The sequence below is a fragment of the Mustela nigripes genome, chromosome 1 (genome assembly GCF_022355385.1).
Source record: "Mustela nigripes isolate SB6536 chromosome 1, MUSNIG.SB6536, whole genome shotgun sequence".
Taxonomy (NCBI): Eukaryota; Metazoa; Chordata; class Mammalia; order Carnivora; family Mustelidae; genus Mustela; species Mustela nigripes.
Genome location: NC_081557.1, coordinates 183,053,851 through 183,077,098, shown reverse-complemented (window position 1 = coordinate 183,077,098; position 23,248 = coordinate 183,053,851). Strand labels below are relative to the sequence as shown.

The 23,248-nt window shown below is 34.5% G+C and overlaps 1 protein-coding gene across 4 annotated transcripts in view; it reads right to left on the bottom strand.

The window, feature by feature from the left end:
• BLTP1 (bridge-like lipid transfer protein family member 1) overlaps positions 1-23,248 on the bottom strand; it is a 222,595-nt gene that overhangs the window by 103,605 nt on the left and 95,742 nt on the right. For all 4 annotated transcript variants that reach the window (XM_059378048.1, XM_059378062.1, XM_059378072.1 and 1 more), the window contains exons 31-43: positions 20,676-20,746; positions 18,712-18,885; positions 18,277-18,397; positions 16,789-16,935; positions 16,265-16,392; positions 15,752-15,951; positions 12,819-13,016; positions 11,459-11,670; positions 6,850-7,001; positions 6,243-6,393; positions 5,917-6,069; positions 3,802-4,042; positions 2,498-2,640 (exon numbers count right to left, since the gene is read on the bottom strand). In XM_059378048.1, the coding sequence (XP_059234031.1) occupies positions 2,498-2,640; positions 3,802-4,042; positions 5,917-6,069; positions 6,243-6,393; positions 6,850-7,001; positions 11,459-11,670; positions 12,819-13,016; positions 15,752-15,951; positions 16,265-16,392; positions 16,789-16,935; positions 18,277-18,397; positions 18,712-18,885; positions 20,676-20,746 (2,091 nt within the window). The remainder of the gene's footprint in view (positions 1-2,497; positions 2,641-3,801; positions 4,043-5,916; positions 6,070-6,242; positions 6,394-6,849; positions 7,002-11,458; positions 11,671-12,818; positions 13,017-15,751; positions 15,952-16,264; positions 16,393-16,788; positions 16,936-18,276; positions 18,398-18,711; positions 18,886-20,675; positions 20,747-23,248) is intronic.

Here is a 23,248-nt window from a genome sequence, read left to right as displayed (position 1 = left end):
GGGGGGAGGGGGGTTGGGGGAAGGGGAGTGGGGTTATGGACATTGGGGAGGGTATGTGCTATGGTGAGTGCTGTGAAGTGTGTAAACCTGGTGATTCACATACCTGTACCCAGGGGATAAAAATATATGTTTATAAAAAATAAAAATTAAAAAAAAAACTTTACAGTACAAAACAAAGGATAGTCTTTATTATCATTCACTTATTTTAACAATGAATTATTAATTCCCTTTGAAATCTGAAGAGTGTGTCTGGTGGCAAGATATCGATCCCAAAATTCTTAATACTATACTACTCTTATTGGTACCCTGATAATGAAAATCTGTAAGAGATTCTTTGTAGAGTTCTTTTTCTTTCTATTTTTTTTAACATTTCATTTATTTATTTATTTATTTATTTATTTAAATATTTCATTTATTTGTTTGACGGACAGAGATCACAAGTAGGTAGAGAAGCAGGCGGGGTGGGGGGGAAGCAGGCTCCTTGCTGAGCAGAGAGCCCGATGTGGGGCTTGATCCTAGGACCCTGGGATCATGACCTGAGCGGAAGGCAGAGGCTTTAACCCACTGAGACACCCAGATGCCCCTCTCTGTACAGTTCTAATATGCCAAAAACCATTTCCAGCTATTCTCTGAGGAAAATTTAAAAATTGCAGAATTGCCCATCTCTATCTGTTCTGACACATCTAAGGTTAGAATTTCAGATCAGTTTAAAATCATACAAGAAAAGACTATACAGACAAAGATTCTGAAAAGAAGAGATCTGAAACAAAGAGTTGTAGTTCAATTTTTTGGAGGACTTCTATCATTCATAAACAAAGGAATGTTTGTGGGCTAGGAAAAACCATCAAATGGGAAAAAAAATCTGAGACTGATTAAAAGTTGAGAATTTAAAAGTATCCTAGCTTTGAACTACACTATAGAAATAGAATAAGCCTAATAATTCAAACTTTTAAAAAGTGTATATTAAACTATCGCTGAATGTTTTAATTAAAAGAGCAATACCTTAAATAGAATAAAAACTTTAAAAGCACAAAGACAATCTAATAAATTGTATCCCTTGAGCTCCAGTCTACTAGATTCCTTCTCCTAGAAGTACTCTTGTTTCTCATCTACTCTCTTTAAATAATTTATAACTATATAAGCACATGTACATATTTATCCTTGTTTAAGAAACAGAATACATATTGTCCTATATTTTGCTTTTACTTTAGGCATTTCGGTGACCATTCCATATCCACTTAGAGATCAACTTCATCTTTCTGAGGTCTTCACGGTATGCATCTCTGTGTCAGGGGACACTAGATTACTGGCCCTCAAACAGTCACTTATATTGGTTCCATTATTTTCTTATTATAAACAGTGTTGTAAAGAACATTATTGCACATGTGTCTTTGGGCATTCATGAGCATTCATTTCTTTAGAATGAATTCCTGGGCATGAACATACTGGGTGAAAGAATATTACATTTTAAATTTTGATACAGATTGCCAAATTGGTCTTCGAAGAGTTTGTGACAATTTACACTCCCACCAGTACTGTAGAAGAGTGTCTGCTTTCCCTATCTTCACCAACATACACCATTCAAATGTGTTAGTGTTTTCAATCTGATCGGTGGAAATGAAAATCTCACATTTTAACTTACATTTCTTTAATTTTAAGAGGATACATGTTCATATTTGTGTATTTCTCTGTGAACTCCCCATTAACTAATTTTCTATTTGTGTTAGTGATTAGAAAAAAGATCTTTATATATGCGGAAATTAGCCCTTTGTCATGTGTCTTTCTATTTTGTTTATAATAATTATTTTTTTGTGTAGAAATTTTATATTTTAATACGGCAAAACTGTTAGTCATTTACCTTATGGGTTCTGAGCATTAATGTAAGTCTACGCTGAAACTTTCAAAGAAAGTTAAAATATTGTCTGTCCTTTTCATTGCTCAGAAAAGGAAACTAACAAAACATAAATAACCCATGACAACAACAAATAACTTACATGCTTATTACGTGCCAGGTATTGTTTAAGCATTTTTCACGTATTAACAGTTATTTCTTGGCATCCATATTCTAGAAAAAGTTACTATCGTAATCTCCATCTTACAGATAGGGAAACTGACACACAGTATAGTTAAAAATTTGTTCAGTCACAGAACAACTAAGTGTCAGAGGCAGAATGAAACCAAGGCTGTCTGGCTCCCAAGGTGGTAGTTAACCACCTTGCTATATACATGTCTTACCAAGCACTGGATAAGTTTCTTAAAACAGTGTAATTAAAGTCATAAAATAATTCAATTCAAACTGTTATGTTGCTAATCATGTTCAACTATAAAAATATTTATCATTACTCAATTATTAAATTATTAATTCTTGAATATAAAATATTCAATATAAAATACTATTTGAATATTTAAATTTAAATACTTAATCTTTGAATTTGAGATATCAGAAATTTAGGTCTTCCCTGGAAGTCTACTTTAACCAGAAACACCAAAAATGTACCTTTATTTTTAATGCAGAGTCACTATGGGTATGAGTCTTAGAAAGTTTCCTCATTATCTCAGCTCCAGTAACAGGTCCAGAGCCACCAGGTGGAGGACGGTTGGCTGTTCCTTCTAATAGCATTGTGTGTTCACTGACTGTGGCTGAAACAGTAAAAAAGAATAAGTGGGCTATAGATTATCATTTTCTTGAAATATTAATACGAGTGTTCCTGGTGGTAAATTACACTCAACTTTACATATTCCTTGAGTAAAAAAATTAAATTATTTAAATTTCCTTGAAATTAATTGTGGAATCTGCTATATTATTTTTTGTCTTTCTTTTACTCTCCCAACCCCAATCTTCTCACTCAGTCTCAAGAAAGAAACAAATAGCTTGAATTTAGTCCCTCCACACCTCAGCCAAAGGGTTTAGAGAGAAAAAACCAACTAAGCTAAAAGTATAGAAATTTCAGATTAACAAAGGAATGTGCAGATGGTTAATTAGAAGGGAGCCAATATGAGGTTTGGTATTACGACACTGAGATCAGGACCTGAGCCAAAATCAAGAGTCGGATGCTTAACCAAATGAGCTACCCAGGCAACCTTCCTCATAGATTATTCCCGTTGAGTATAAAGTTGTTTTTTTTTTTTTTTAAAGACAATTTAAAAAGCTGGTTAATGTATTATATATCAGTGTTCTGAGACCTCTAGTTTTAAGGCTACTGTCCTTTTTCATGGTACTTTCAACTCTTCCAAAATATCATAATTCAGTATTTTTTAATATTCCATGCTGTGATAACAAAAATTTTCCTCTGAAAAAGCATTAAAGTGTGCACATACATTTCTAAAATGCACATCTACCTGTATTCTGGCATAGTCATGATGCTGACAGATTTATAGGCTGAATGCATGACTCTAAAATACTACATAAATGCAGAATCAACCAGGCACCAGGTAAAATTCAAAGACTTCTTTAAGTGGTATAGGAAAGATGATGAACAAATATAAATACGAATTTTATTTTTTTTCAAATGTGAATTTCAAAAGGAAGTTAACATGCTTCACTCAAATATTCCAGCTATGCAAAGATGTCTGTTATTGTATGGGATAGATTAAAGAAATCTATCATATTTCATGAAATTAAATGTAAAAACCAAAAGTCAGTATAAAGATTCCAACATTATTATCATTCCTTTGGACTAATACAAATCATACTTGTATACTTAAGCCATAACATTTTCAAATTTGGGACACAAATGATCAAAATTATCACATACTTATGTTACCAAGGTATAATATTTGACTAAAATATTTAAAAATTACCTGCATCAAATTCAAATTCTGCTCCATCAGCACTGGTGTCACTTTGAAGACCACCTCCATTGTCTAGCCCAAGCCCCTCTTCATGTTCGTGGTCCACAGCCGATTGAGGTTTCAGTGGCTGAGCTGGTCTGTGTAAACTAACTCCTTTAAAGGCTGGTGTCACCACAATAAACTTCATCCACTGTCTTGCCAGTGCAACTAAACCTTTCTTTAAAGTTACCAAAGCAGGAAGTCCATCACTCTGTAATAACAATGATGAAATAATGTTACCACTTAAGTGCTTTGCATACATTTATTCATTTAAATCTCATAACCCCCATTTAGAGATGAAGAAACTAGAATCTATGTGTTATAATTTGTCCGCAAAACAGAGTATTTCAAGCTGACAATAGAACTCAATTTCTAAACACAACAATGCGTCTTTCTGTCATAAACAATGCAGTACCAGGTGACTAAGAGGCTAAACATGGGGTAAAAAATTGGAATTCTCCTTAAGAAGTACTAAATCCATTTTACCTTTATTGTTCTATTGAGGAAGTCAAATGTATTTTGAGCTATCCAGGATATTCATTAAACAAAGAGGAAATGAAATTACTCCCTTCAAAGATTAGGTAACCACCACTATTTTAACATTAGAAAAAATAAATCACTATGGTTGAATGCTAGATAAAGATGGGTTTGTAACTTTTTTGAAAGTTAAATATATTATCAGTAACAACTACATAATTTAGAATATACTTTATCCCACATGGTAATGATTATAAGAAAGAAAATTTGGTTATTCTTCCAACTGACACCTTAGCCTAAGAGTAAAATATCCAAATCCCCTCCAACCCCTTTCTTATAATTCCCTGTGTTAAGAGAAATGGCTCTAATTGAAGAGAGCTATTTATTGAACAACAGAAATCACCTCGTTTACTTTCTGAGGAACATGAGATCTCTTTGCCTGTCCTTTCATTCTTAGACTCACATAATGAAAGCCATATTGTGTATTTTCCTCTTCCATTAAAAGTTTTATTTCGGCAGACCATCCATCCATGGGAAATGCCTGCCATTCTGTTTCAAGGTCTCTTTGCCTGTGACTAGACAGGCAAGTTAGCCTTGCACTATGGACCTCCAGTCTTCATTTCACCGGGTAGGAGTAAAAAGCATTATAGTAGTCTCAGGTCCAAGTACCTTTTTCAAATCTACCATTTACTAGAGATTCTCTCTCATTGGAGGTTATCAGAAGTTTGACTGGCTATTACATATTGATCCTAATTTGGCAAACCTTTTGTGCATTTTCTATTGACCAAAAGGTTGGTGAGATGAGAGATCTCAAGTTCTAAACCCCAAATGAAGAGGTGTTACCTTCTATAGTGCTTTTCTAGAGGCAGACATATATTATATTCATTTTGTGTTATTAAATACTCTCCCCATAACCATTAACTAGCCCTTCTTTTATTAAACATTTCTGTGAAATTTCAGGCTGGTGATTCTTGCTTGAAATTCTTTATACTTCTGGCTTCCAAGACATTTTTTCTTGATTTTCCTACCTCTTCCTTTCCCTCCTCAGCATTCTTTGTAGCTCTCTCCACCTTTCTTTCACGCCGCCCCCCTTTAATTTTGGTGTACTTCAGATATCCTTTCTTGACCAGCTTCTCCCTCAACATACTATCATTTCTAGAAGGCTCATCCATAACCACAGCTTCCAACACCTTCATGTTGGCACTTCCCAGATCATTCATCTCAGCCCATTGCTGTCTGTAAGCCCGTATTTTTAACCATATTTCCCCTTTGGGCTTCCCAGCTGCATCTCAAACTATGGGCCAATGAATGGCTCTTCAAAAGGATAGAAGCTTCTTCTTCTTCTTCTTTTTTTTTTTTTTAAGATATATTTATTTATGTTAGAGAGAGACAGACAGACTGGGAGCATGAGCAGGGAGAGGAAAAGAGAGGGGGGGATGAAAAAATCCCAAGCAGACTCCACATGGAGCCCAACACAGGGCTTGATCTCACAACCCTGAGATCTTGACCTGAGCAAAAACTAAGAGCAGGATACTAACTGACTGGGCCACTCAGGCACCCCAAGAGTAGAGGCTTCTTTAAAGCTAACATATGGTTTCAGTAACTCACCATTGTAGCATCATCAATGATGGAGTAATTTGCCTGGTGCAGGTAGTGATGTAGTATGTTGCACAGTAAACATGAAGGATTTTCTTGGAGAAAACGGGCAACTTTTGTAAGTCTGTTGTATTTACTTCTTAAGGGAAAATGTACACTTTTATTCTGAAACAAAGCAAAAACAACAGATACAGAGTGATGTATCAAAGATACTGCAAATAGAAGACATCCAGTAATCAAGAACTTGCAGGTCTGTTGTTTTCCAACAATGATGAATAATTAGAGATCATGTTCTCTAATAAACCGTATCGGATACCTTGTACTGTTGACAGACATACCTCTAATGCTTCTGTCATTATGCATCCCATAACAGCACAAATTCTCAGGGTACCCTCAGTTTCTAATTTGTTTAAGGATGATTTGAGTTGATCAATGGGAACAAGCCATGCACCAACAGCTGGAGTTGCAGTGCTTAAAAGATTCAGCTGCCTTTGAAAATTAAAAAAAAAAAAAAATTATAAAAACAACTGTCAAGACTGATATTTCAAACAATCTTCCATACTTACTATACTTAGTAGCCATTTTACTTAGGCAAAATTATTTTTCATTTTGGCTATCAGATAAATCATAAACATGTAAGTAGAAAATGTGAAGAAAAGATAACAGAAAAGAAGGAAACATATTAAAACCTATTAGACGTGACAGTAAGAAGTTCATGGTGACGTGACATATAATAGTAAAACTAAAGCCCTATGAAAGAAAAAGGGTCAAACAAGATAAGAATAATGTCTACAGAAAACATAAGGTAAGAAAGATGGTAAGAAGGTGGCAACCCTAATGCTATACAGATCAGAAAAATAACTTAAAAATAACTGAAACAGAATTGTAGGTTATTTAAAATGAAAACAAATCAAGGAATAGTACTACATGTTTAAAACTTTTTACCTAGAAAATGCATGTGTAGGAGATCTCACATTGGTGGGAGCTGCAAAACTAAACCAAATTTCCTTGATGGTCAACTTCATGCTACATGAATCTGGAGGTGGAGGCATCAGAGGTAGATCTTTTTTCAAATCATCAGATTCAACTCCTTCATCCTACATAAAATCAAAAACCAAAAACTTCTAATGTATAGCTGCTTAAAACTACTAGTGCCCAAGTAAATGTTTAAAGCACAAGATCTTCCCATCGAATCAAGCTCTACAGGTGACACCTTTACATAAAACAGTTAACATAAACCTTGCTCAGCCTAACCCTGATTCTGAGAAATACCTATAGATCCTTGAAGCTCTACGGAGCAAAGACTGAAAAACCACTGCACTGCAGTAAGCCGTAAGTAAAAGATCCAGAGCCGAATGCTTCTCTTTATCACTTCATTCAATTACATTTGTTTAGGGATGTTTAAGTATTTTTTTTTTTCCAGATGAAAAAAGTGAGAGAAAGAGGTTTTGTGACTTGTCAAAATTCATACAACTATTAAGGAGAATGAATGATAAAATCAGTGTCTTCTACTTCCTACAACAATCTGTTTTCCATTCCATTTTAACAACATATTTCAAATTTCCAAAAACAAATTCCACAAAAATACTAGTATAGTCCATGTTCAAATAAATACTCTATAATAAAATAGTCCTATTTATCTTCTGAATCAGTGTTAAGAAGTAGTAATTTTTAAAAATGTATAATCACTTTTTTTTTTTGCAGTTTTTGTTGCTGTTTATTTCTGAACCAAAAATGCTGGTGGATGGAGAGGATCATATCTTTGAGACCCTTTCGGAGACAGGAAGAGATCACTGAAATCCCCAACAGGCACCAAATGCTTCACTTGAATGACAGAAGCAAAACATTTGGCGACAAGGCTATAGTAAAGATTTTTTGTTTCCCTTGGATCAAACTTCTATGAAAAGAGAGTTAAAGAGTCAAAAAGACACATTTATGTGTTACAGCCTTGAAAACTACAAGTACTAGCTTCATATGGCTCTTCATTATTAAATGAATATGGGATAATATGAAAATTTCACTTGTTAAACTTTTGGACCATTCCAACAGAGGAAGCCTGTAGCAGGTTACTGAAGAGGGAACTGTGCTCTACATGCTGATTCTGTCTCCATCATGGGCCCTCAGGAAACTGGTCCAAGCCAAAGAACAGAAAATGGTAGAGCTGAGCATGAAGGAATTGAGCATCTTAAAGTTGAAAGGGACTTAATACAGCTCTTCCCCTGTAGGTGACTAAAGAAAAGCCTCTGCCTAGGTGGCAAAGACTTCTTCCTTATAGCTCACTGGAAGCTCTACAAATTCAGCTTCAAATATAATTCTCTGTGAATCTGTTGTGTACACACTATGGAATGCATAAATTTGGAGGCTCCTTCTTCAGGCTAAATATCGGGCTTTTTTTTTTTTTTTTTAAACCTATCTCCATAGATTTTATACTAATGTACTATCTATCTTCATTCCTTCCTTCATTTAATCATTCAATAAATATTTATTGGGAAGACACCATGTGCCAGGGACCCTTCTAGGTAATGAAAATACAAAGATGAATAAGATTTTATCCGTACCTTCAAGAGGCTCACATTCTAAATCTATCTGGTGTGATTACTGAGCCTTTAACAAAGAAATGTGCAAGATGCAGCAGAGACAAGCACAGAGGATATGCCTCTACCCAGGAAGGTCACAAAGGGCTTCCCACAGCAGTGAGGTTTCAGCTGAGGCCAAAGGATGAGGAGCAGTTGGGCAGGCAGACAAAAGGGAACAGGGGTCCAGGAAGGGAGGGAGCTTTGACCAGACAGGTGGGGCAATGCACAGCACCCTTCTGTGGGGTTAACTTGCAGAAAGACTAATACAAGAGATGATAGGGGCTGAAAGTTAGAGGGTCTTACAAGATTTTAAATATGACTAAACCACTCACAAATACTTTTTTAATAAAGGGGTTTAAGATGGTTGGGGCTATAGAATTCACCTTTTAGATAACTGCTCTGTCTCATTTGTAAATCATCTCTAAGGCTCCCATCAGAAATCGTAAAGCTGCCTTAACCCTCTTCAAAGGTGATGAGGGTAAGTGTCTGAAATAGGTATATACAGGTGTTCCATCAGAGACAAAATCCTGAGCCAAGTAGTCCACAGGGCTCCCCAGACGAGGCATCCCAGTGTGGCCTGTCCAGTTAATTGTTCCTGTGAGAGGAGCTGCCCCTGAGGGTTCCGCTCCATGCCACCTTCCTGCCAGGCCCTGCAGCACTCGGCTGGCTTTCTACTTTTTTTTTTTTTTTTTCACTCTTTAGAATGCAGGGAGGTAAGCATAATGTTAAAGAAATAAACAAAAAAGTCTACCACCTGTTATGTCTCTTCATAGTTCTCTAATTCACTTTTAGTTATTACTGGTCAAGATAAAAGACTGGCATTTCCTCATGGGATGATTAAAGAATGAATATCCACAAAACAGCTCTGAATCCTAAAACAATGTGAACTATAGGCAATAGTTCACAAAACAATGTGAATTGTAGGCAATAGTTATTTTAAAGTTAGCAGATGCTAAATATAAGTCCACATTCCTTATCTGCAGCTCTAAATCTTATAAAATACTGAGAAATCAAAATATTTTTGTGTAAATGTGGCATCAAAACCTGATCTGAATTTGGTAAGAGGCTATTTATCCCACTTGGAATTTTTATGAATGTTGTGCTGCAAAAGTATTTAAATATTTCAAGACGGAGTGCTGTCTCAGATTCCATTAGGAGTTTGTGTGACATATAAAACACATACCATATTACATTTCTGTTAAAGGAAAAAAAATCTGAATTCTCAAATATATCTGTCCTGTGGGTTTCAGATAAGGTTGTGAGCTAGGCACTAAGGTTTATAAAAGATAAAGAAGACAGTTTTCAGGAACTGAAAATTTTTAAAAAAGAAGGCAGCTTATAGATAATAAGTAACTAATTATAATAGTATGTGAAGCAAAACAATAATAAAGTTGGATAAGTTGGATTTAGGTTGACTGAATTTTTGGTACCTATGGCATGTGTAAATGAAGATAGCTAACCAATGGGAGAGTTAGCATCATCATATTATGAGCAGAACTAGAAAATGAAGTAAATCAGGGAGTGGACATACAGAATTCCAAAAAAAAAAAAAAAAAGGGAAAAAAAAGGTAGCCAAGAACGACATGGGAAGAATACCCACACTGAAGCACAAAGAACTGAGTGAGGACATGGACCAAGAAAAGTCAGAGAACCCAAAGAAAGCAATGTTACAAAATTTAGGGATATTCAGCAAAGATAGGAGGATCACAGAAATCAAGGATGACGCTGAGTTTCTGTCAAATATTTCAGTGGGATAGAAGGAGAAGGAAACAAGAGCTGGTTTCTTCCCAGCTCCTTTGTCCAGTGAGAAGCTATTATATTTTTAAATTTCCTTAAAGTGCTTAATCCCTGACCACCACTCAAATACATCCAAAGACATCACAAGAAAACTGTGATTAGACTCCTAACTATGGGGTGCCTGAGTGGCTCAGTGGGTTAAAGCTTCTGCTTTCGGCTCTGGTCATGATCCCAGGGTCTTGGGATCGAGCCCTGCATTGGGCTCTCTGCTAGGCAGGGAGCATTCCTCCTCCTCTTTCTCTCCTTGACTCTCTGCCTTTTTGTGATCTCTGTCTATCAAATAAATTTAAAAAAAAAAAAAAAAAAAGACTCCTAAATTATGCATCAAATCAAAATAAGTATTTCAAAAAATAAACTACCAGAAACGTGGGTTTCAGAGATGATTATGCCAATGAATGGTGGATATCCATAACAATTCTTAATCAAAAGGTGTTTTTTTCCCTCTTCAATTGGTCTAATTTCCAAATCATCAGAAGTGTATGTACATATGTTTAAAAACAACATTTACCAAGTTCTTACTATGTACTAGACACTGAGTTAAGCCTTTCATATATATTATCTCCTTCAATCTTCACAAGTCTAGGTCAGTATCCTTACAATACTATTAGAGACAAAGAAACTTCAAAGAGGAAAAAATCTGTACCCATCGGTTAGTGGTACAACTCTTTTGTAATCTAGAATTTTGAATATTTTTATTATTTTTATTATTAATAATCATGACATTCTACCATATTAAATATAATAAATGAGTTATATATAAGGTATTCTTCAGGACTCTAGCTAAAATGGGTGGATACTAAAAATATTTGGAACTTACATGAAATACTACTAGTGACAAAACTAAGTATTTAAGTGAATTCTGCTAAAATCCTTGAGACAACATCAAAGCGATGCCTACTTTTCTGAAATTCTATTAATTCATTAATTCAACAAATATTATTAAGTGCCCAATATGAGCAAGGCATTAAACAAGGTACTATGATGGATAAAAATATATCTATGGTACAGTACCTATGCTTCAGAAATTATGTTCTAGTAGTATAATCACCAAAATATATTGACTACAATTTAAGCAAAAATTCCAAATACTGAAAGAAGCAAATATACTCCAGAAATTAACTTTGAAATGAGTAGCTTTGTTATTTTTTTCAAAGCACTACTATGATTAAAAATTCACCAACTTGTTCATCTGAAACAGAATTTCCATTTAAGTCTGAAGAAGGGCTTATTCGATCACAAGGAAGATTATCATCAGAGACATCAGTATTATAGCCACTGCCAGTTGGAGAATCAGAAGAATTATTGGATGTCAGCACTCCACCTCTTTCTGTGACACTAGCTTTACCCATAATTCCAAAAGTATTATATAAAACAGCACCAGACTGTCTTCCTCCTGTAAGAGAGAAGGAACGTATTCATTAAAAACAGTGGGTAGGGGTACCTCGGTGGCTCAGTTGTTAAGAGTCTGCCTTCGACTCAGGTCATGATCCCAGGGTCCTGGTATCTAGCTTCTCATATGGCTCCCTGCTCAGTGGGAAGCCTGCTTCTTCCTCTACCACTCCCCTCTGCTTTTGTTCCCTCTCTGTGTCTCTGTCAAATAAATAAATTAAATCTTTAAAAAACAAAATTAAAAAAACAGTGGGTATCTCAATGCTGTACTCTACAGTACCCATAAAGATAAAAAAATAAAAATAAAAATTCACAGAGGTGTCCGGATGGTTCAGTAGGTTAAGTTTCTGCCTTCAGCTCAGGTCATAATCCTGGAGTCCTAGGATTGAGTCTCGAGTCGGGCTCCCTACTCAGTGGGGAGTCTGCTTCCCCCTCTCCCTCTGCCTCTCCCCACTGCTTGTGCTCTCTAATAAACAAATAAGTAAAATCTTTTTAAAATTTTTTTAAAAATTAAAAATTCATAAAGATCTTTTTTTTCTCACCAAAACTTTGCCCTTATCTATAAAGGTCATGTAAGACTGGATTACCAGGTAAAGAACCTTAGGCATACTTGATTACTATTATATATATGACTAAACCTAAAAGTTTACATATAACTTATAACTCAGCCTTACATATAACTCAGCCTTCCTTTTTTTATATATTACTCAATAATGAAGAAGAAAATTGTATATAACTGTGAGTTACATAACTGTAAGTCAGTCTGTCCCTGGATAAAGGATTTACAGTATTTTCATCATTCCAAACTCTCCTAATAAAAAAATCCAGTTTCCAAAGATGCAAACTGTCAAAAGCTAGGTGGCTCTATATTTTATTCAAAAAAATTTTTTTTCTTAACCACAGATATTTTTGTTCAGGCAGTAATGTTTTTTATGTCTACATGCTCTGTTAGATTTGAATCACACACTGAAGGGGAAGTCCCACTTACAGAATTGGGATGGGGCACCCACCCTGGTAAATAATCCCAGGTCCCAACTTTATGCTTAAATATGCAGATTCGGGTTATTCAAAGTCACAATTGTTCAAAACATTTTAGCAATGTGGGACCAATCTGTCCCTCACTTAAGCAGAAATGGAAGAAAAAATGTTTACCTTTTATGGTTAAATTTTCAAGTCCACATTCAAACATTATCCAACCCCATTTTTCTTGGCTGGGACCTATTCGAGTTACATCTGGAACAGCTTGCTGATCAGTTTCATCCACAAAAGTAAACTCATCCAACTCTTCAAGAGTAAATAAAACTTTGGACTTCTCAAAAGGAATAGCAGTGATGGCACAGGTACCAATATCTATTACCAAAAGAGAGCAAAATGAGCATCTTTAAAGACAGGTTTGCATTGTTTTAAAAAACATTTAGACACCGTCTTAGGGGTGATCCGTGGTGGACGTTTTGAGGGCAGCTGACCCATACATAGCCTGCGCATCCCAGACTGCCTCCTGTGGAAGCCTGAGCCGGTCGTGTAGCTTTCTCCCTTTGTCTCATAACCATGTCCCCCATGAGAATGCTAATTTACCAGCTGCCCGCCTTAACAGATTCAAGAACAAGGGGAAAGACAGTACAGAAATGAGGTGGCATTGAATATGGAGCTAAGGAAAGCTAAGAACGATGACCAGATGCTGAAAAGAAGAAATGTAAGCTTGTTTCCCAATGATGCTACCTCTCCATTGTAGGAGAACCATAACAACCAGGACACTGTAAATTGGTCTGTTGATGACATTGTCAAAGGCATAAATAGCAACAATTTGGAAAGCCAGCTCCAGGCTACTCAAGCTGCTAGAAAACTATGTTCTAGGGAAAAACAGCCCCTCATAGAAAACATAATCCGGGATGGTCTGATTCCAAAATTTGTGTCCTTCTTGGGCAGAACTGACTGTAGTCCCATTCAGTTTGAATCTGCTTGAGACCGCAGGGAGATTAAAAAAAAAATTGGGGACAGTGTCTTTCTTAAAAATGTATCTTAATACTGTCAAAAAGAAAGATAAATGAAGTAATCAACTTCTGAAATAATGTCTAATGTCCTACAATTTAAAAAGTGCCAGAATCACACTGAAATAAAAGGGAGGAAAAAAGATTCCATATTTAAGAAATAATTGCTCAGAGGCAGAATGAATTCATTTCTGAAAGATTATAGGTACTCTAAAAATCTAAAGTAAAAAAAGCTCCTGAATAATTCAGCTTCATGGTAAATTATTTTTAAATACTTTCTCATCATCTTACAAAAAAAAAATCATTCTAATTAATTACCCAGCTACAACAAAAACATTAGAAAATAGGGAAATTATAGCTTTTACTAAAGGACTGCTTTAGGCTAACACATTTTATGTAATTATAATTCATAACAGACATTGCCATAATTTCACCACTTATAATATGATATGGAAACTAACATCCTGTATGTCTGGCAAAGGCTTATGTTCTATTTACTTTTTTTCATTTCTTTCTCTGATTACTGCTAATAAATACAGAAAAGAAAAAAAAAAGATGAAAAAAATGTAAATTTAGCACCCAGAGATAACTTGTTTACAATCAAATTAAATTTCCTTCTAGCTTTTTAGAGATTATTTTACAAACAAACCAGCTTTGATTCTGGTATTTCAAATAACAGTAAACTAAGATAATTTCCTAATGGCATTAAAAATTCTTCAAAGATACTATTTTAAGCTACATAATACTCCATCATATGGAAATACTATATTTCACATTTATGGTTAGAAAACTTTCTGATCAGAGAGTAAATATTCAGTTAAATTTTTCTATGCTTTTCTCATTATTTATTTTTTATATCTGCCTTTAATTCTGTGAACTTATTCTTATTATGAAATAAGGTGAGGATTAAAGTTAAATTTTATTTAAATTTTCTGATTAAGTAATACACTTGCAGAGATCAAAGATACAAAATGAGTGAAAAGGTATACAATGAAAAGCCTCTGACACACACCCAAGGACATACTTCCTCTTCCTATAGGTAACAAATGTCATCAGATTATTGAGAATCCTTTCACAAATATCTTCTGAACATGTAAGCAAAGACAACTACATTTTCCTTGCATTTTTATACAATGTTCAGTGTACCTTTCAAAATTCTATTTAGTTACTTCTTGCACTTTTGTGCAATTGCAAACTGGTTATCAGTGTACATTACAGAGCTGATAAAAGTCTTTTTGTATTCCAGCCACTGTATTTTGTACCAGCTTTAGGACAATAGATCTCAGGTAGCCAAGAAAAGTCTCTTTATTTGGAATCCTCAGTCAAACTTTGCTCTCAAACACAAGGATACTGAAAGAAGATCTGAGAGAGCCACAACAGTTATACAGACCCAGAATACAGACAAGAATCATGGAAACTTCACAGCCTACAGAATACAATGAGCAAAGTCAAGGTAATCATTTGTACATTCAGGATTCGTCATCTGTCCCACATGTAGATTTTAGCATAGCAATCGTCTCTAAAAGACTAACTAACTCCATGTTTTCTAGATTGAATCTTTGACTGTCTGAGATCATTTAAGCTTCTAAATGCACTGAATTACATCAAAAATATTAAAAGGGTACGTGACATCTTTGGTTTTCTTTTTCACCTCACCAGGGACTTTATTTAAAAGGCATAGCCAGATCTACCATTCTAATTGTTACTGTATTTTACAAACTTGACTATCTGCTTTCGATACTGCAATTAATTCTTTTTAACGAAGTTGTGCCAACAGAATGATTTTAAAAAGTAAGAAAAACAATAAGATTCATACTCTCTCTTCTTTAATGAACAAGCTGATACCATGAAGAAAACAAGATATACAAGCAGTTCCTAATTGGGACCATACCACTTACTTTCCTACCAAAGTTTAACTTTCATTCTCATAGAACATGGTAAATAAACAGCTAAATACCATGTGCTCAATATATGCAGAAATACCTTTCCATAAAAATACTCAAATTGTAGCAATATTTGAAAAAAATCATGTTTCCTTTTGCATTATCCTTTTACATTTTTACACGTCAAAGAAAAAATACTTGTTATAGATCCTACCTGTTGTATCAAGACCTCTAAGTTGCCCATGAACTCGATGAATATTTAACTTGGCTGCAATTTCTTTGCCTTTTTCTGCTCCGGCATTTGATCTGAGAGATCCAGATGACTGAGGCTGCATCTTAGTGGCATGGACATATCTATCAAAATTTGATGTTCTACCAGGTTCTGTATTATTTGAAGTCTCTTCAACTACACCTCTTAATAAAAATTAAAAAAAGTATGATGGTTAACATTTAAATAATATAGTTCAGTAAAAACATTTAATAAGCAGTTATTTTAAAAAACTGCACTGTTGTAATTAAGCCTTTATTAATAAATTTTTCAGTGTTTACTGAAAAACAGTATGAGTAAAAACAGTAAAAACTTTTAAAAATAACTTTTGTTATCTATAACAAAATTCCAATACCAATTTTGAGTTTAAACATTAGAATTTTCAGAAATGTATTTAAATGGTTATGGCTTACTTTTATAACCAACAAGAAAATTATGGCTCAATAAAATCTTTCTCACCTGTTCATACGAACTTGTGTAGCAATTCTGTCAAAACACAATGCTACTAGAGAAACATGAGTCACACTTCTACTAGGAGCTGTACTTGGAGATTCTTCCACTGAGGCTTGTAACAAACATAAGTTTACCTAACACACAAAATGTCATAAATTTCAGAGATACAAAGTGAAATATTATCACTTAAACATAAGATATACAGGAAAATGAAAAACTACTGTTAGGAATGGTATATCTATGTGTCTGAGAGTAATGAAGACAAAGCTTATAAACAGAGACTCATTGAGTAATCATAATTCAATTGTTACTGGATGGATATGTAATGTTTTAGTAAATAACACCCAATATTCCATTTATGTAAACTATTTGTATTATTAATTTTTATATTAGATCATTAAAGGAATAAGATACGTATTTTTGATATGATAATCCATTCTACCGCCATTCAGTTTAGTAAATTCAGAGGACAAAAACAAGCAAAATGTTCTCCTCTTTCAGGAAAATTTTTTAAAATATTAAATGGTTACCTTTGGTATGCTAACATTAGCCTGAAGACCTTTAATTGTTACATTATCTTGCTTCATTATAAGACTTGTCTGTGCTTGTCCTTGATTAGTCGTTCCTATGGTAGCATGTTCAGTTTTTATTCCTCTAACATCTTGTTTGGAAGATAGCTAAAGAGATTAAAGTAGGATTGTTATTTCATAGAACTTTCATAATTTCCACAACGTCCACAAAAGCAACTTGCTTATTCACTGTGCTCCCTTCTGCCCATCTATGTGCTAGCTGCCATCCCCCCAGCTAGCACCCATACTCGTAAAGTCCAAACTTCGAATAGCTAAGAAAAATATTGGCAGTTTCAGGGCTGAGAGAAGTTATATAAAATAAAGTGAAACCAATCTAGAGAGAAACAGAAAAAAAATGGCAATAAGTATTATTTTAGAATCACTAAAAATGTATTTATTTGATAGTAGATTTTGGATTTGATAATTGGCTCCTCCTTGTTGACTGGGAATATTTTCAAACTGATGTATACTCCTCTATCCTCGGAAATGCCAATGTTTTGAACAGTTGGATCATTAAAAATAATCAGCCTCATTTTACCTTACCTCTGGTCTCTTGCCTAAATATGACCCAAATAAATTTGAAAGGCAGATGGAGAATCACCAGAAGAGCATCAGGAGATGACTGCTAAGAAACTGGCTCCATAGCTAGAGCTACTGCATAAGTAGACTATCACATACAGGAGATGATGACTTGAGTCACTGAGCTGAACAAAAATAATCTCAAAAATATTTTTTTTTCTGTTTTAGTGGGCATCTGTTTTACCTGCCACTTTATTTTCCAACCTAAAATCATACCCATTTTTTAATAATATTTTTATTATGTTATATTAGTACAGCACATCATTAGTACTGCACAGCACATCACTAGTTTTTGATGTAGCGTTCCAAGATTCATTGTTTGCATGTAACAATCTGTGCTCCATGCAATCCATGCCCTCCTTAATACTCATCACTGGGCTCACCCATCTCCTCACCCCCTACCTTCCTAAAACCCTCAGCTTGATTCCTGCCTGGAGTCCATAGTCTCTCATGGTACCATGATAAAATAATCTCAAAAATATTAAGATATAAATGATCTAATCACAGAGAAAAGCCAAATTATATACAACTTTGCTGTCTTAGAAACTGAATGTACCAGCCTGAAGAATGCTCATTCACTCAGGACCAAAGTTCTTTAGGAAAGGCTTACAATTAATTAAGCTACTTCCGAAATAAAAGAAAAAATAAAGCTACAAATTTAATAAATATTTTATTGCTATTTAATCCACAGTATACATTATCTCTTAAGAAGCCAATAGCAAACATATAAGGACTTTTTAGAAGTGTCCATGTGTTCCAATTTAAATGGCTAATAAAATTTTAATATATTCCATTTTTTTTCAAGTTCAGATATCATATATACATGAAGAGTTCTCAACTTGCTAAACTCATTGAATAAAAAGTTCTTACATTTTCTGAGAAGGTAGTCTTGCTATTTTGGACAGCTTCCCTGAGGACTTTGGCATGGAGATCATCTACAATTGCAGCTGGATGGCGGGTACTAGCACAATGAACCATTGCTTCAATGTACCTGAGGGAAGAAAAATAGTACAGGAAAAACCTAAATATCACTTAATACTATGGCCTAGTTTATCTAAACTGTTCTGTTATGTTCCATTCTAGAGTCCATTCATGGTAGTTTTGTCTCCCTCAGTAGATTATAAGCTCCTTGCAGGACTGAGAAATCTATTATTTTTAAACCTATTTTCATCTTTTTGCAACCAAAACAGCCATCATCAATATTCTTCTTCATGAATATGTATCACATATGATAATTATATCACATATACTTAATCATTTACTAAAACATTACTTAAAAGTTATATTCTTCAACAAAATTAATACCTGTCTAAAGCTTCGGCTACCAGGGGAGTCAGAACAACATCAACAGTCCCTTTCACTTCAACTATGGCTGTGGTCCTGGTCTGAGAGACTGGCTGATCCAGGGTCCACTCTTCTGTCAATGTTTCATCATCTGTGTTATCAACAGTTTTCTTTTCCAGAGGGGTATATGGTGTACTATACAATTTAATAAAAAAATATGTATTAAAAAGACCATGAAAAAGAACAGAAGTTAGAGTTTCCTTAAGATGAATAATCACTCAAATACACATTTATTTCAACTAAAATTTTCATGGAATCAGACTAGATACTTAATAATCCCAAATGCTTGGCAGAGATAGGTGAGATGCAAATATGCAAACTGATCAAAGATGGTTAATGCATCAAGTAAGAAGAAAAAGGTCAATATATTTACTTGATGGGGCTTTTCCAAATTATGAAAATTACAATACTGAATTCTTATTAGTTCCCAATTTTGATATGCCAAGTTATGGCTTGCATATTAGGTCCAACAGAAATGCTAGTGGCTGCTAATAAATGTTGGCAAAGCCATGACAGACAACAGAACTGAATTATTTATGGTAATTAATTCATTTTTTAAAAATGTTCCAGAGTGTCTGCCTTCGGCTCAGGTCATGATCCCAGGGTTCTGGGATTGAGTCCTACTTCCGGCTTCCTGCTCAGTGGGGAGTCTGCTTTTCCCTCTCCTTCTCCCTCTGCCTGCCACCTCCCTTCCCCCACTTGTGTGCTTTCCACTCTCTCTCTGTCAAATAAACAAATAAAATCTTAAAAAATAAATTTTTCAGAACTAATCTTATTTTTCTTTCATTTTCTCAAGGCCCTGGACAATTCCTCCATATGATGGCCAATGAAATGTTACTTATAAGAATGAATAAATTAAAATGAGAAGCTGTAAAAAAGATGAAATAAAATAAAATGCAGGGCCAACTATTTACTGTTTATAAGAAAATATACTTAAAGTGTAAATACTATAGGCAGGTTGAAAGTTAAAAAAAAAATAGTAATAATGGAAAAAGATACTCCATGAATACATATGTATCACTCAGCCTGAGAAAGCTGAGGTGGCTGGATTAATATCAAAATGGATTTAAAAGAATTATTATATGCGCTAAAGAGGAAATTTAGGTAATGATAAAATGATATAAGCAGACATATCAGTGTGTAAAAACTACTGAGAGTTTCAAAATACATTAAGAAAAAACTGATAGGGGTGCCTGGGTGGCTCCGTTGGTTCACCGACTGCCTTCAGCTCAGGTCTCTGATTCTGGGGCCCCAGGATCAAGCCCCACATTGGGCTCCCTGCTCAATGGTTGAGTCTGCTTCCCCCTCTCCCTCTTGACCCTTCCCCCGATCATGCTCTCTCTCTCTCTCAAATGAATAAATAAAAAAAAAAAATCTTTAAAATTTTTTTAAAAAACTGATAGAACTGAAGGCAGAAATAAACTAACAACTTTAATTAAACTTTACTTTCCCAGAAACTGATAAAAATGGTGAACAAACCAGTAAGCTTATAGAAGATTTGATAACACCATCCACCAACCCTGCCATGTGTAGGACACTACTCCATCCAATAACTGCAGAAAACACTTTCCTTTCTACCGTTTGTGGAACACTTACCAATACAGGCCACAAGCTGGGGTACAACACAAGTCTCAACAAATGTAAAGATCAAAATCACAAAGACCATACTATGTGATTACAAAATGAAATTAGAAATTAAAAAGAAAATGATATCTTTTAAAATTCTCAAGTATATGGAAATTAAGCATTGCATTTCTAAATAAACCATGGGTCAAAGAATTAAATTAAAAGAGAAAAATTAAACATAAATAAATAATAAAGTCTATAGCCAAGTAAAGAATGGCTATTTCTCAGAATAAACTCTACATATCTAATAATCAATAAAGACTGACTTTAAACTTGAAAAGTATGTAACTTCTACTTACTTTGAAGTTGATCCTGAAAGTTGCATTCCTCTGTCTAGTAAAGAATTAGCTGTGAGCCCCTGTTTGATAACCTAAAATAATATAAAATATTACTCACAGTTTAGAATCTTAATGTTATTTGATCTCTAATTTTATGCTATCAACTGGCATTTGTGAATATCCAAATTACCTTGTTAATATGATTCTGATATGTACAACAAAAATACTTAACATATAGAAGCACCTGGGTGGCTCAGTGGGTTTCAGCTCAAGTCATGATCTCAAGATTGTGAGACTGAGCCATGTGTAGGTATTCTCTCTCCCTCTCTCTCTACCCTCCACCTGCTCATTCTCTCTCTCCCTATCTCTAATAAACAAATCTTAAAAAAATACTTAACAGACTAATTGAGAAATATCATATAAAATATGAATTGGCAATTTCATTTTCTGACTATTCAGATAAATGACAGGGTAGGGTTGACAATGAGGGTAAAAGACTATACAACTAAAGCTGAAAAGTAAGTGCTTCAAATCTTTTTCCTCCTGAATTCCTCAACAAACTGAGCTTTTCTTAAACTAATTTTAGAATGTTCTCCTGGGACAATCAATTTTTAAGTAGGGAAGACTCTCAGAGAAACATTAAATTATAGGAAAAACTAACATATTGTATGTCCATAAAAGAAAACAAATAAAATAATACATTTGATTATTCAAACCAAACTGAATCCTTTTATATGTTAGACAGTTATTCAGATTTAATAGAGAAAAATAACTTTCTTACAACCTATAATCTATTTTGATTTATCTAAAGATATGAAACCCTTCCCTGACTTATTTATTTCAATGATTTGATTGCCTAATCAAACTAGAAAGATTTACTGAAAACACTAAAATAATTCTAACTTCTTAGGTACAATTCTGTATTGGAAGTACCACTGAGTTTTATACTGGAAAATTCATATACCTACATACTTTCACATGGAATAAAGAGAACATTTTGCTATCTTAATGGACAATTTATATTGGGCAAGAGGCACAACTTTAAAACCAAAACTTTGGGGGTACTGGGTGGCTCAGTTGGTTAAAAGTCTGCCTTTGGCTCAGGTCATGATCTCAGGGTCCTGGGATGGAGCTCTGAGATAGGCTACCTGTCAGCAGGGAGTCTGCCTGTCCCTCTCTGCAACCGCTGCTCATGTTCTTTCTGCCTCTATCTCAAATAAATAAAATCTTAAAAAATACACACACACACACACACACATAAAACTTTGTAACGGTCACTAATGTTTCTTCTTCCTTCAACACATATTGCTCAAATGCATATATGTTTTTTTTTTCCAGCTCCATCTATCACATTTCCAGCAGTACTTAAGTCTAGTCCTGTCACCTCTTACACAGTCTGCTGCCAACAGCTTCCTAAGTGATCACCCCACCCTTCCCACTTCATGACAGTTCAATTCTTCTACTCAGTATCCAAAGTACATGAGAGCACATTTCCTTAAAGCTCTCACGGGTTTCCTAATGAAATTTCAATGAAATTGTAAGAACTGATACCATGGTCTATAAGTTCTTAATGATCTGTACCTTGTTTAGATCTCTAGCCTCAAAAAGAGCAGTCTCCCTGCTAACTTACTTATGTGCACTGACTTCTCTCCCACTTGAGAATTTTAGCAAGGCTCCTGTCTGTGCCCAGGTCTTCCCATCATCAGTTCCTTCTCATACTTTCAGTTTAGATATTACCTCCTCAGTTAGATCTTTCATGTCAATACAATATAGGTAGCTTCAACCCCCCCATTATTCTCTATTCTAGCATCTTTGGATTATCTTCGTAAGACTCTTCTCAACTTGTCATCATATACTTACCTGTTTTATCTATTAACTGCCTGTCTCCCACACCTAAACTCTAAGTCCTATGCCCATTTTCCTCATCACTGCATATCAAATGCCTGGCACACAGCAGTTCATAATAAATACTGAATTAATAATATGTAAATTAACTATGTAAGTATATACCACATAAGATTCCTACACAGTTATTCAGTTCTATCAGATTTTATCTGCTTAAGGGGGGTGAGGTTATGGACATTGGGGAGGGTATGTGCTTTGGTGAGTGCTGTGAAGTGTGTAAACCTGGCGATTCACAGACCTGTACCCCTGGAGATAAAAATATATGTTTATGAAAAACTAAAAATTAAAAAAAAAAGATTTTATCTGCTTAATTTTGTTCTTTAAAATCATAAAAAATTCTCTTATAAATGTATAATTTCATAAAAATAGTTTTCATATCGACTATTATCACTAGTTTGTTAATGTATTTTCAGTTTTCCTTTAAAATGCCACTACAGAATTCATTATAGAAACAGAAAATAACCAATTCCTGCTAAACTACAAAATCTCAAATGTCAAGTGCATGGAATTGGATTTGCACAGTAGCAGTTACAGATTAAGTAAAAAGAACACCAGCTATTAAAAACAATTTCAAAATTCTATTTTTAAGACACACAGAACTTTGAATTCAGACTTGATCTTAATCTTAGAACATAATGTAGACAGAGACTATATATTAACTGATTAACATTGTGACAATCAAGTCTGAA